This window comes from Cinclus cinclus, chromosome Z, assembly GCF_963662255.1.
Source record: "Cinclus cinclus chromosome Z, bCinCin1.1, whole genome shotgun sequence".
NCBI lineage: Eukaryota > Metazoa > Chordata > Aves > Passeriformes > Cinclidae > Cinclus > Cinclus cinclus.
In genome coordinates, this window is record NC_085084.1 from 32,687,185 (window position 1) to 32,699,915 (window position 12,731).

General features: G+C 38.6%; 1 protein-coding gene across 1 annotated transcript in view; it reads right to left on the bottom strand.

Moving 5' to 3' along the window:
- The window catches only part of UGCG (UDP-glucose ceramide glucosyltransferase), a 33,117-nt gene that overhangs the window by 4,857 nt on the left and 15,529 nt on the right, over positions 1-12,731 (bottom strand). Inside the window, exons 2-4 of the mRNA XM_062513273.1 lie at positions 4,665-4,806; positions 1,079-1,181; positions 177-278 (exon numbers count right to left, since the gene is read on the bottom strand). Of these exons, the coding sequence (XP_062369257.1) occupies positions 177-278; positions 1,079-1,181; positions 4,665-4,806 (347 nt within the window). The remainder of the gene's footprint in view (positions 1-176; positions 279-1,078; positions 1,182-4,664; positions 4,807-12,731) is intronic.

A 12,731-nucleotide genomic window follows, 5' to 3' on the forward strand; every position in this document is an offset into this window, starting at 1 on the left:
TTTTCTTGGAAGGTATTTTCTCCTTTAATTAGAGTTTAATCTTTTATTCCTTGAAAGCAATTTTTTTCCAGTTCTTTACTTTAACTTCTGCTTATATTCTCAGTCACAATGATCTCCAAAATCTTCTCCCTTACAGTGAATAAACACAGTTTAACAGTTAGCACATACACACCTACCTCTGATTCCACTATCACAAATCCATATGAGATCATATTTGGCAACTTCATAGCCAGGCATTAAGTTGTTAATCTTGGGGTTGATGCCAACCTTCTTGCCACCTAAAAAATACAAACATCATACGAAATTAATGTATGAGGAGTTCTTGGAATTCAGATTCAATACCCAAAATACTTAAATATATGAACTGAAAGAGTAAGTATTTACCCACCAATTCTTAAAGTCCACTTTAATACAAAATATTTACATTTTAAATACACCTTCAATTCTATATTTTATAATTGGAAAAGTAGAAGGAAAAATACTCAAATGCTTCCTTAAAATGGCAGGATAGCAAGATTAGTGTAACTAAAGGAACAGTAGAACTATAAAGCTTATTACTACATTCATTTAAGGCAAACATTAATCACATTATTGTTTAAGACTATGATTATGAAGATTGTATTCTACAGTAATTTCAGCAGAAAAATAAAAAAAGGAGCAGAAAAAAGTGAAACACACTCCTTTACATCCAGCTGACAGACATGGTCAAATTTGTTTTGTATCAGAGAAAAAACCCACAACATTTTACTACCTTGTTCTAATGCACATTTAGTTCAGTGCAAAGACAGGATTTAAAATGTTGTTTTAAAATTAGGAGGAAAAATTGCAGGGGGTTACCCAAATCATTCTTCCTAAAGTTTTCTTGGACTGATGTCATAGACTGTGACTACAAATTCTTATTTTTTTACTGCAAACTGGTGATTAACTACAGAAGCCACATGAGATGAACAAGACAACTATTTATTTTTTTAAGTCCACAGACATATGGAGTCTTCAACTGTATATAGAGCATTCTATATAGAGCTGAAGAGCTGTCATTTTACAAGTCAGAGTCCCACCTCCAAGTTGCCCTGCTTACCTATAAATAGTCTAGCATCAACATTTGGGTATTTGCCAAGGAGCTTCTTGCACACATCAATAGCTGGATCATCATGATCTTGTACACAGAGTAGTACTTCATACTAGTAAAAACAAAAATGTATACACTCACATATATATTTACATACACACAGCTAATATCCATACGGTGTATGAAATAAAGCTTAATAGTGTAGTAAGATAAAAAAAATAAAGAGTTCTGTTATAGAACAAAAAACAAAGGGGTTGTTTTACAGCTAAATGAGTCTAGTTTTCTAAAGCACAGCTAAGTACTTCTGAAGAAGGAACTAAGGCTGTATCTCAATCAACTCTTTCACTGATGAACATTACTTCTGCTATTATTGAAGGGCTTCTATTAGTCATGAAATAAGATGTTCTGGTATACAAGGTAAATCTTTGTTTCCACTTCCATTTTAGTTAACATATGAATCTTAAATCCAGTATTACATTCAAGAAAATGACAGCACAAAATATTAAAGGTTATGACACATTATGAGTGCACACCTCTGAACTACATCTTCCATTCCTTTACTTTATAAATACATATGCAGAACAGAGCTGGAAGACAACCCACAGAGACCAGTATATGTACACTTAATTGTACAACAAAGCTCAGGAATATGTATATGTAATATATCTGCATTTTATTAATAGAGTAATGGTTGAAGAAACAACAAGTGGTAAGGGAAAACTGCTGCTGCATGGTTACACAAGCTAGCAATAGTGGGTGAAGAAATAAGAATCACTCAACACTGAGGCAGCTTTGGTAAAGGTATTTCTGTTTTTGCAGTAATAGCAAATTTATTAAACACTTCTTATGTGATGTAACTTTTTTTTACCCTGTTAAAATTAGACCTATTAAAGTTCCAATGCAAAGACTGAAATACAGAAAATGCAAATTTCTGATCAAGATACCCAGAAGCCATTTTTACAGTCCAAGACTGAAAAATTCAACCTCAACAAGAAACAATTTTCTTGGACCCCATTTGCAGCAGCTGCTGTAAAAAAGAATCCAAACTAGCAATCACAACAGTTCTTATTCAAACTTACACTATTTTATCACCTCACTAAAATTAAGTTTTTGTTTAAGTAGTTTGGTGAAAGTAACCTGAGTTTTGACAGCTCCTTATTGGCTCTATGATGAAAATTTCTGATGATCGTGTATCACATACAACAGAAGATATTAAGTTAAATACATATATACATTACCAATCAAATAAATGGTATTGTCATAAACAAAAGCCTAAACTATTCTAACTCCATTCAGAATATTGAGGGAATTTAAAATCATTTAAATTGGAGTTAAGATTTATTGTAGCACTACAAACTATCAGCCAAATATTTCTACCTTTCAGAATGCAAACTCAAAGTCAATTTGGCTAAGGAGCACACAGTGTTTGATTTCTATCATCTTACAGCATTGAAAACGGACTTTAAAAGAGCTGCCTCATTAAGTGGACATGTCCTTTCATCAAAACAGAATCTTGACAGCATGAACACCATAGAAATAAACAACTGAAGAAATTAGCTTTTCACTGCACATTAAATTTGTAAAATACAACTGGTTTTCCAAGTAATGATATAATTAATCTTCAATCAACAGCAGCAATGACAATTCTATATCCATATTCTCCAAGAAATTCAATTAGAAGTAAACCAGTTATATTAGACTCCAATATTTGAAAAGAGAAAATTTCAAAACAAGTGGCCTTTGTATGCAGTAGCAAAGTAAAAAATACCTAGAAGATGCATGATAAAAGCAGAAGAAATACAAAGATGCTTATCTATACAAACATTACCATCAGGTTAATTTGACATGAAAAACTTCTTCAAAATTGTAATATGCAGAGTAGGCGAGAACTGTTTACTAATAAAAACATTTATGTGTAAATACTTCAGTTTTGAGGCAGCATAACTGGATTCCATTCAAGAGAAGTATTTCACAGAGTATCACAGAAGAGAATCATTATCACTGCAGGTTGAATTCAGCTTCACTGGAAAAAGTTTCATATTAATCCTTCATAACAATTTTTCACTGCACAGCTGAACTTTGACCACAAAAATTAGAACAACAGTATTGCCTGGTATTCAATCTCTAAGTAGCTCTGTACAGTAACTAAAAAAAGGTTTTTTTGGGGCCTTCCCCATACTTCCTAATCTGTGCTGCAGTAAACTGAAGCATTCACACATTCATTTTCACTCTCCTTGGAAAAAATACGGTCATCTACTATTATGTGAAACTCAGATTTGTGTGGAACACCAACATCTAAAGATTATTATCCATGTGTTTTCAGAACTCATGAATTCCTTTGAGAAGGACCAAGACTACATCTTGTAAAGCACGATCCAACACAACTGGGTTTTTTTTTAATTATTAAACAAGGTTTATTTGTAGTCAAATATTTCAGTTTTGATGTTCATTGTAGGTCATACAACAGCTTATGATATTGCTGAAGCTTCTCTACACTGTTTGCAATATTGGCATATGCAGCATGCCTCAAGTATGCTTTAAAATGTGCTTGGCCACACTTTATTGCACTTTGTTGAGTTGAAAGGATTCATACAATTCATGTCTGAAACTTTTCAAAAGGCCCAAAGATTCATTACAGAAAAAAATTCCAATTTGTGATTAGTTCCAAGTGCTAGGGGATTTTTATTTGTTTTACCCTGCCTACTTAGGTGTCAGTTTAAGGCTCTGTTAGAACACACAAACGAAACTTGCTATAAAGCTTACACAAACCTTTGACCTTCTGCAACTGGAACAGCAGTGTCAGATGCAGATTCAAGAAGAATTAAGACAAGAGAAGTTTTTATATTAAAGCTAAATTTCAAATTTCAGAATTCAGCAGACAAATTCAGTAAAAAGTGTCTTCTTTTTCCCATCCACAGGAGCATACTTTAAATACTGAATGATACAGCAAACATTTGCAGACTTCTTTTAAGGTCTTTAGAGCAAGGAGAACATCTCACACACTTACCAGTTATATTGTTTATTGCTTGTATTACAAATTCAAACAATGCTTAGCAGCAAATGTGAGCTTTTATTAATTTTTTACTTCCCAACACCAAGACATGGCTTAGAGATTGCCCTACCTACTAACAACTGGTGAGGTACACCACCTCATCACTGAGGAGCTCCTAATTCGATGAGCCATCAGCAAGAACCATCAAGAAGTTTCAGGCTATCAGTTAAGTGTTCTCTATTCGAGGATCTCTTACAGAGAAGTAGTCAACTGAGAAGACTTTCTTGCTTCTCAAGTGATCTCTTATAGCAGTATGAAACACTTAAATCTATAAACACCAGGAATAAATACAGGAATAATGATTAAGCAAGCCTTAGTGAAGTGTACAGTATGTTTCACCTCTAAGCCTTGGACATGTTTCTCAATAGACAGCTTTTTAAAAAGGACTAAGTTTTGTTTGCAACATGTAAAATACGTAATTACACATTTTCTGCAGAAGGAAGAACAATCCAAGACAATTGAGCAGCATAGCTCTCATCCAAGCTTTTCATATGACTTTTTGAGGCATGGGAAGAAAAAAACCACACTAAATAATATACATACTTTAGGATAATCCAGCTCAAAGAAGGTTTCTAGGTTGTTTATCAGGTTAGGATCCACGCCTTTTAACGGCTTTAGAAGTGAAACACCAGGAAGCTTGCTATATGGCTGTTTGTCCGTGGCTTTCTTATTGAGGTGGAGGCGCCTGTAATGAAAAATAGCATACAACACCACTTAGGAAAATATGCTAGAGGAAGATATTCAAAATACAGTCAGGACTAAGAAAGCTTGGGAGTTAAAATAGCTGCAAAAATAATTAAATCCAGCTGTTGAAAAACCAGCTATTTTTCTGTTCAATAGTTGATGTCAAAGTTGATGTCAACATCTGATGTCACAGGCAATGCCAAAAAAACCTTAGCATAACATGTAGTTTACATTCAGCTTTATTTAACTTATTAAATATTTCAGGTTAATGCATTTTACACTATGCATTTTAAGCAGAGATGAGATTTCTCTTCCTTCATCCACAGCATTAAAACTCATAGTATTATAACAAAATAATCATAAAAAACAATTTCCTGTAAACAAGGCAAAAAGCAAAAGGCTCAGGTGCTTTGTCCTGCATCAAGTTATACAAAATTCGGAGGAAACTGAATCAACTCCAAGAAAAGATTAAGGATAAATTAACTGTAGTATAAAAATCCTGACAGCAAGATCAGAACAATAGATAAACTTTTACATGCAATTTCAGATGGTTACTGGTATTTCAGCAATTAATCAAAATTGTTTAGGTTTTGAAAAAGACATTTAAGACCACCAAGCCACACTGTTAACCCAGCACTACCAAGTCCACACTAAACCCTGTCTCTAACTGCCACACTGAATATATAAAATGTGTTGGCAATAACACCACAACTCACTAAAATGAATGTTTAATCCTACACTCCTGAGTAAATGAACAAAAAATTGGATTCTGAAAGACTGATGGGTGTTGGAGACTGAATGTTATAATTTATAACTTAAACATTCTCATGAAAGACTTTTACCTGTTATAGCAAAACTGTATTCTGAAAGCTGCAGAGAAGACCACCACACTGAACAGGCCTTCTGACTGAGGCCCTGAACTGCTCACTTATGGAGATAAGATACAGTAAACTCAGGTCTGGGGAGAGAAGAATACATTCACACAGGAATCAACACCTTTCGAGTGGAGACCGTAGCCCGAGGGCTGTCAGCTGCCAGCTAAACTCACAGAGACCCTCGCACCAAAGGGTGGCAGAGAGAGGTTTTGGGTGTGTGCTGGAAAAGCCTCTGGTCAGAGGCTCAGTGACCACCCTGTGATCCTCCACTGTGCAGGGGAGATCAGCTGTGGGCCCCTTCACCCTGGGAAAAGCTTATCCACAGCACAGGGCCATGTGTCATGGCCCATCAAAGGGCCCCCAAAGGGGTCCCCAGACCCTGTACGGAGCACCAAAGATGAGGCACCAGACCCTCAGTGCTGCAAGGGACAAGGTCACGCTGGCGCCCTGCAAGGGAGGCACCTGGGTGTTCCCACCTGCCCAAAGCGTGCATTAGTTAATCCACTCACTTCGGGACTCTTGGGCTGTGGCAGCGGCGATGGAAGACCCTCAACACCCAGAAGAGCAAGGGAGGGGAGCAACGAGACATCCTTGAGACCCTCATATGGGTGATGTGCTTCCACCTAACCCACGTCACTCTCCCCCTGCCCCCACCCCCCATGCACACTTCCTTCTCTTTCTTCTTTCTTTTCTCTTTCCTTCTGTTTTACTATTAAATAGAATACATATTTTTTTTTGGCACCAACATCTAACCTCATTTGGTTTTAATTTAGTTTTTGGGTATATTTTGAACCTTCCTTGGTCCAATCTCTTGTATTCACCGAGGCTTAATTTCCCTTGGTCTTCTGTGTTAAACCACTGTGTAACAATGGGCCAGTATACAATCCAACTTGTATTAACAAAATACATATACACTAGTAGGACAAATACACAAGAAGGACAAGTATCTGCAGAAACATAAAATTTGCAAATTAACATACAGACCGCATATTGCGGTTCTCTACCATGAAGAGTTGTCAAATTGAAAGACTATTTTCTTGCAATGTGTACCTAATTATATCAATTCTCATTTTAAACTTTCACCAAATAAAATTACTGAACTATGAAGAAGCTCTAGTAAGAGGAGATTCCAGTAGATCTAAAATATTATTTCCCTGAAGTGGGACAGCAGCATTTGATACCTAATCAGCCCCAGCCAGCATGTTTGCCATTTAGGCAAGTAAGGAGCTAGATATCATGAGCATAGTGTTACAGAGAATAAACAATGGGTTGACCAAAAAACCAGAAGAACAAAGCTGATTATGTCCTAGTGCGGTCTTTGAGTCCAGGCCTGGGCTCTGCAGAAGTAAATTGAAATAGACTTGCTGAGTATTTAACTGCCAAGGGATGGTCAGACCAAAGTCAAAAAAAGCAGCAATTCAGCTAGCTTACCCCAGGCAGAAATTTTCCTACCAATGTTCACAAACATAACAGGAAATAAGGCCTTTAGTGCCAATGAAAAGGGAGAGTCTCAAGAATGCAACTTTGACCAGAAGGGTCAAAAAGTAGATAATGCAAGGGAGGAGGAAAAAAATAGTGTACCAATGTATAGAGCTTTGTACAGCAGCAAAAGCCATGACAAACAGGAAATATTAGAAATGTCAGAGCAATAAGTTGTGAAGACAGCTCTAAGGCAGGACTGTGGTAAATAAGCATAAATTAAAAATCTGCAGACTCTTGCAAGGCAACATAGTACAAACCATGCTGACACAGTATTATGAGTGTGACTGAATTAGGGTAAGAGAAGCCTACAGACTGCAAGAGAGAGAAGCCTTGCAAAACACACAAATAAGACATGAAGCATTACCACAATCTATTCAGTTCTGAAGCACCATACAGTTATCACAGCAAGTGGCAAGACTGCCCCTAACATTCTATCTTAAGCAAGATTCCAGTTCATGTGCTATTCATAACTGCACTGCAGCCTGCCCTTCTGAAAGCACTGAGCTATTGTGACACTAAACTACAGTGCTCTGCTAGAGTCTGCATACCAAACAGCAAATTAACAGTAAACCAGATCATTTTACACTGAGGACTATTTGTGAAGTGGCATATTCTGAAAAAGAATAAAGTTATATTTGAAAACCTACCACAGAAACAGGCCAACCATTAAAAAAACTACAGTACTGAAATTCAGGCTAACATTTAACGTGGAAGTCAAAATAATAGACTGAATTTGAGCAACATTGACTTAAAATGTACTTGCATCAACAGAGTTAATCTGCTATAGTACATGTACCAAAGTCTCCAAAGAGACACAAGATTAAGCTGGTCTTTTTGAGCACTAACTTGCACTTATGCTGGCTCAGTTCTCAGACATATGTTGTGATCACAAAGGTCTTCATTTCTACATTACTCCTCATGTGTAGCACATACAGTTCAAAATTATAAAGCTAAGCAATCCTTTCTCAAAGGAGACCTTATTATGCACTTTCTATTGTGTATAGGATAAAATATGTTATTTTGCATTGATATTAGTCCAAAGCAGTCAAAACCAACAACGACCTTTGAAACAGATGCTGGCACAGCAGTGCTTATAAGCATTCCAGATAATGTATGTGAATGTCGCCAGGTTATATTTAAGTACTTTTGCACCCACATCTATTAAATTAATCAGCCTGCAGTCCCTAGATAGTGAAACTGATTTTTTTTATACAGTCTGGTACTGGAATACATAGATGGGGAAAGAAAAAAGAAAAAGCAGCCATATGGTAATGACGTCAAGAGCTGTAGTTTCACTATCTAGCATCAGTGGAAAAGCACCTGCAAAATCTTTGTTGCTTATCAGAATAATAATTAACCCACAGAGGCACCTATACCCCAGATTTCCTCTCAGCAGAGGAAAAAAAAAAGTCTCCAAAATCCTGACAAATTACCACCATTCAGAATGAATTCTTGCTAATCTGTACCAAATTACACAAAAAAAAAAAAGGGGGGGGGGGGGCAAGACAAGACTTCCCTTCCCCAGCTCATTAAGGGCAGAAGAGGATTATTGTAGAATGACTTAGGTTTGAAAGCACCTTAGAGGCCATCTAATTCCAATGCTCTGTCATGGGCAGGGCACCTTTCACTGGATTAGGTGGCCCATAGCCCCCACTCAACCTGGTCTTGAACACTGCCAAGGATGGGGGCATCCACAGCTTCTCTGGGCAACTTGTCCCAATGCCTCACCTCCCCCACAGGAAACAATTTTTTCCCCAATATCTAATCTAACCTACTCCACAAGTTTGAAGCCACTCCACCTTCTCTTATCACCATATGACCTTGCAAAAAGTCCCTCTCCATCTCTCTTCTAGCAAAACTAAAAACCTTACTACAGTAGACAAGCTGCTGGGTCTCTCAGACACAGACCTTTTAAAGGTGGCTGAAAAAACCTCAACAATCCTTATTTACTCATGTCAACTTTCCCTCACCAGCTACTTTAATTAAAGAACTACCCTTTTACAGGGAGGTAAGTAAATCTTAAGGAGAAATTTGTAAAATACACTTAAATATTGGCAAGATGGCAGAACAAGATGCAGAAAGCACTGATGATACTCCTCAAAGGCTGTCGTTTCACAGGTCATCAAGACAAGGTAGCAGATGATTATTTCTGAAAGGGACTTGTTTTCCTGCTGCTACTACTGAATTTTTAGTGATCTGAAACATCTCACACAGGTCTTTGTGGAGTGTTGGTTTGCTATGGAATATAGGGCATAAGGTCTTATTCTGAACAGGAATAAGAAAATGTGAGATTATTCTCCTTTCGGTAACAGAAAGGTTACAAGGATGGGCTCCTCATAGCCTCTTTACTTTAAATATTATATGCATAATGAAATATATCCATCTATATAACTATATATTTAACTATGTATATAAAGTTAAAACACTGCCAGAAGTTGATACCTTTATCCACAGAAGAAAAAAAAATGAAATTTGTTACTGGTATACCACACTGGTCAGTGCATTAAATACAACTGAAAGACTGGAGGATTTCAAAAAGTATTACAGACAACCCCAAAATTCATTAGCGTTAACAGCATCATTGCTTCACCAGGACTAATATTAGGAGACAAAATCCTACCACCCTTAATGTAATAGTATAAAGACAATTCACATAATAAGTCACAGACAGCTAACAAAGAAGTTCCAGTATCTCACAGCAGTAACTTCTTATACAGTCATCTAATAATTTTCAAATTACATAACCAATAATAGCTTCTATAAAGAAAGAGAACTTCTATATGTAAAATAATGTGTGCACAATAATGTCCTTGGTACAACTAGTTATAGGATCAGAACAGAAATAGTTTCTCCTCTATCCTCAAAGTTGCAAAGAAGGATGAGAGACAAAACATCACAAGAAGGTTAAGCAGAATATAACATCTGACTCCATAACTGGTGTCACCAGCAGAATTTTGGGTTTCTCGATCCATAATTGGTTTACATGACACCATGGCCTGCTGGCAACAGATGGGTTATACCTGTTTCAAAGAAGGGGAAAGGATTTTTGCACAGGTGTGAGCAAGGCTCATTGTGAGAACTTTAAACTAATTTAAAGGAGAAAGGGCTAAAAATCAGGATAAATATCAGGCTATGATAAAAATCATAGAAATAAGCTTGTGGACAGCCTGTCAGTACTTAAGGCATAGTGTGCTAGTGAGATCCTCCAGTCTCAGTGGAGGCAGGGGATTGAGATCCATGTTGCAGCAAACACACAAGGGTTACTGATGTCCTAGAAAATACCAAGTGTTGGAAAACTGTTACACAGGAAAACCTTACTTCAAAAACAGGTGGCAGGGTAATTATCCAGGTGAAATGCATCTAAACCAATGCATGCAGCATTGACCACAAACAGGAGGAGCTAGAAGCCATTGGGCAGCTGGAAAACTATGACACAGCTATCATCATGGAAGCATGGTGGGATGACTGGCACAACCCAAGTGCTACAATGGATAGCTATAAGCCCTTCCTTCAGGGCACATCCTTCAGGGGATAAGCAGGGAAAGAGAGATGGTGGGGTAGCCAGTATCTTTAGGACTGTTTTGGTTGTCTAGAGTTTAATGATGGTGATGATAGGGTTAAACGTTTATGGGCAGGAATCAGGGTAATAGGGCAACAAAGCAGAAACCCTGGTGGGATTTAGTAATAGACCACCCAACCAGGAAGAAGAGACAGATGAACTATTCTGCAAGCAGCTGGGAGAAGTCTCATAATCATTAGCTGTTTTTCTCATGGGGACTTCAATTTAACAGATGTCTGCTGGGAATACAATACAGCAAAGAAGAAACAGTCTAGGAGGCTCCTGGAGTGCGTAGAAGATACCCACTGTGTCAGGAAGCTGAGTGAGCCCATTGGGGAGGCCCCCACCGGAACTTTTGTTTGTGACCTGAGGACTGGTAGATGCTGGGATAGTTGGAGGCTGTCTGGGACTCAACAGTCACAAAATTATGGAGTTTCCAATTCTTGGAAAAGTAGGAAGGGTCTGAAGTAGGAAGCAGAACTGTCACCTAGGACTTCCAGAGGACAGATTTTGGCCTGTTTAGGAGATTGTTTGACAGAGTACCTTGGGAGGCTATCCTGACATTCTTCAAGAAGGAAATCCTAAAGACACAGCCAGTTGACCATCCTCATGTGCCAAAAGACAAGGCAGAGATGAGTGACCTGGCTAAAGAAAGAGCTTTGGCTGGAACTCAGGATGAAAAGGAGAGATTACGACCTCTGAAAGACAATGCAGGCATCTCTGATGTCATTAAGTTATGGGCAGGGAAAACTAGATGAGCCAAAACACAACTAGAACTTGATCTTGCTATTTCCATAAAAGACAATAAAAATGTATACATAAACACATTAGAAACAGGAGAGCTAAGGAGAGCCTCCATCTTTTATTGAACGCAGAGGGAAACAGTGAGAAATTATATGGAAAGGTTATGATACTGTCTTGTTTGCTTCAGTTTCTAATAGTGCGACCAGTTGTTCTCCAGGTTACAAGGCCTCTGAGTAGAAAGAAAGGAACAGGGAGCAGAATGAAGCCCCATAACCTGGGACAAATGTGACCTGCTGTGCCACTTGTATATCTAAGTGTCTGGGGCTGGATGGGATCCATGCAAAGCTACTGAGGCAGCTCATGGAAATGCACACCAAGCCTCTTCATTCACACTTACCAGCAGTCCTGGCTAATGAGAGACATCCCAATTTACTGGAGGCTACCCAACAAGACAACCATCTGCAAAAAGAGATGCAAAGAGGATCTGGGAAATTAACTACAGGCCTGTCAGCCTGACCTTGGTGCTGGGGAAGGTTCTGATGCAGATCATCTTGAGTGTCGTCATATGGCATGTACAGGATAACTTGGGGATCAGCAAGGGTTTAGGAAAGGCAGGTCCTGTTTTACTAACCTGATCCCCTTCCATGAAAGGGTGACCCACTTGGTAGATGAGGGAAGGGCTATGAGTGCTGTCTACCTTGACTCAGTAAAGCCACTGGCACCATTTCCCACAGCATTCTCCTGGAAAAAAATGGCTCCCATGTCATAGACAGATGCACTCTTTGCTGGGTTAAGAACTAGTTGGATGGCCAGGCCAGAGAACGGTGGGGAATGGAGTTAAGTCCAGTTAGTGTCCAGTCAGCAGTGGTGTTCCTCAGGGATTAGTATTGGGTCCAGTCCTGTTCAATACTTTTATCAATGATCAGGATGATGGGATCCAGTGCACTGTCAGTCAGTTTGAAGATTACACCAAGTTGATCTGGTGGAGGGCACGAAGGCTCTGCAGAGGGATCTGGACAGCCTGGATCCATGGGCCAAGGCCAGTTGTGTGAGGTTAAACAAGGCCATGTGCCAGGTCCTGCACTTAGGTCACAGCAACCCCTGCAGAACTGCAGGCTGGGGAAGAAGGGGCTGGAAATCAGCCCAGAGGTAAAGGACCTGGGAGTGTTAGTCAACAATGGCTGAACATGAGACAGTATGGTAGGGACTGACAGCCAAGTGTCCATGGTGGCTAAGAAGGCCAATGGCATCCTGGCCTGTACCAGC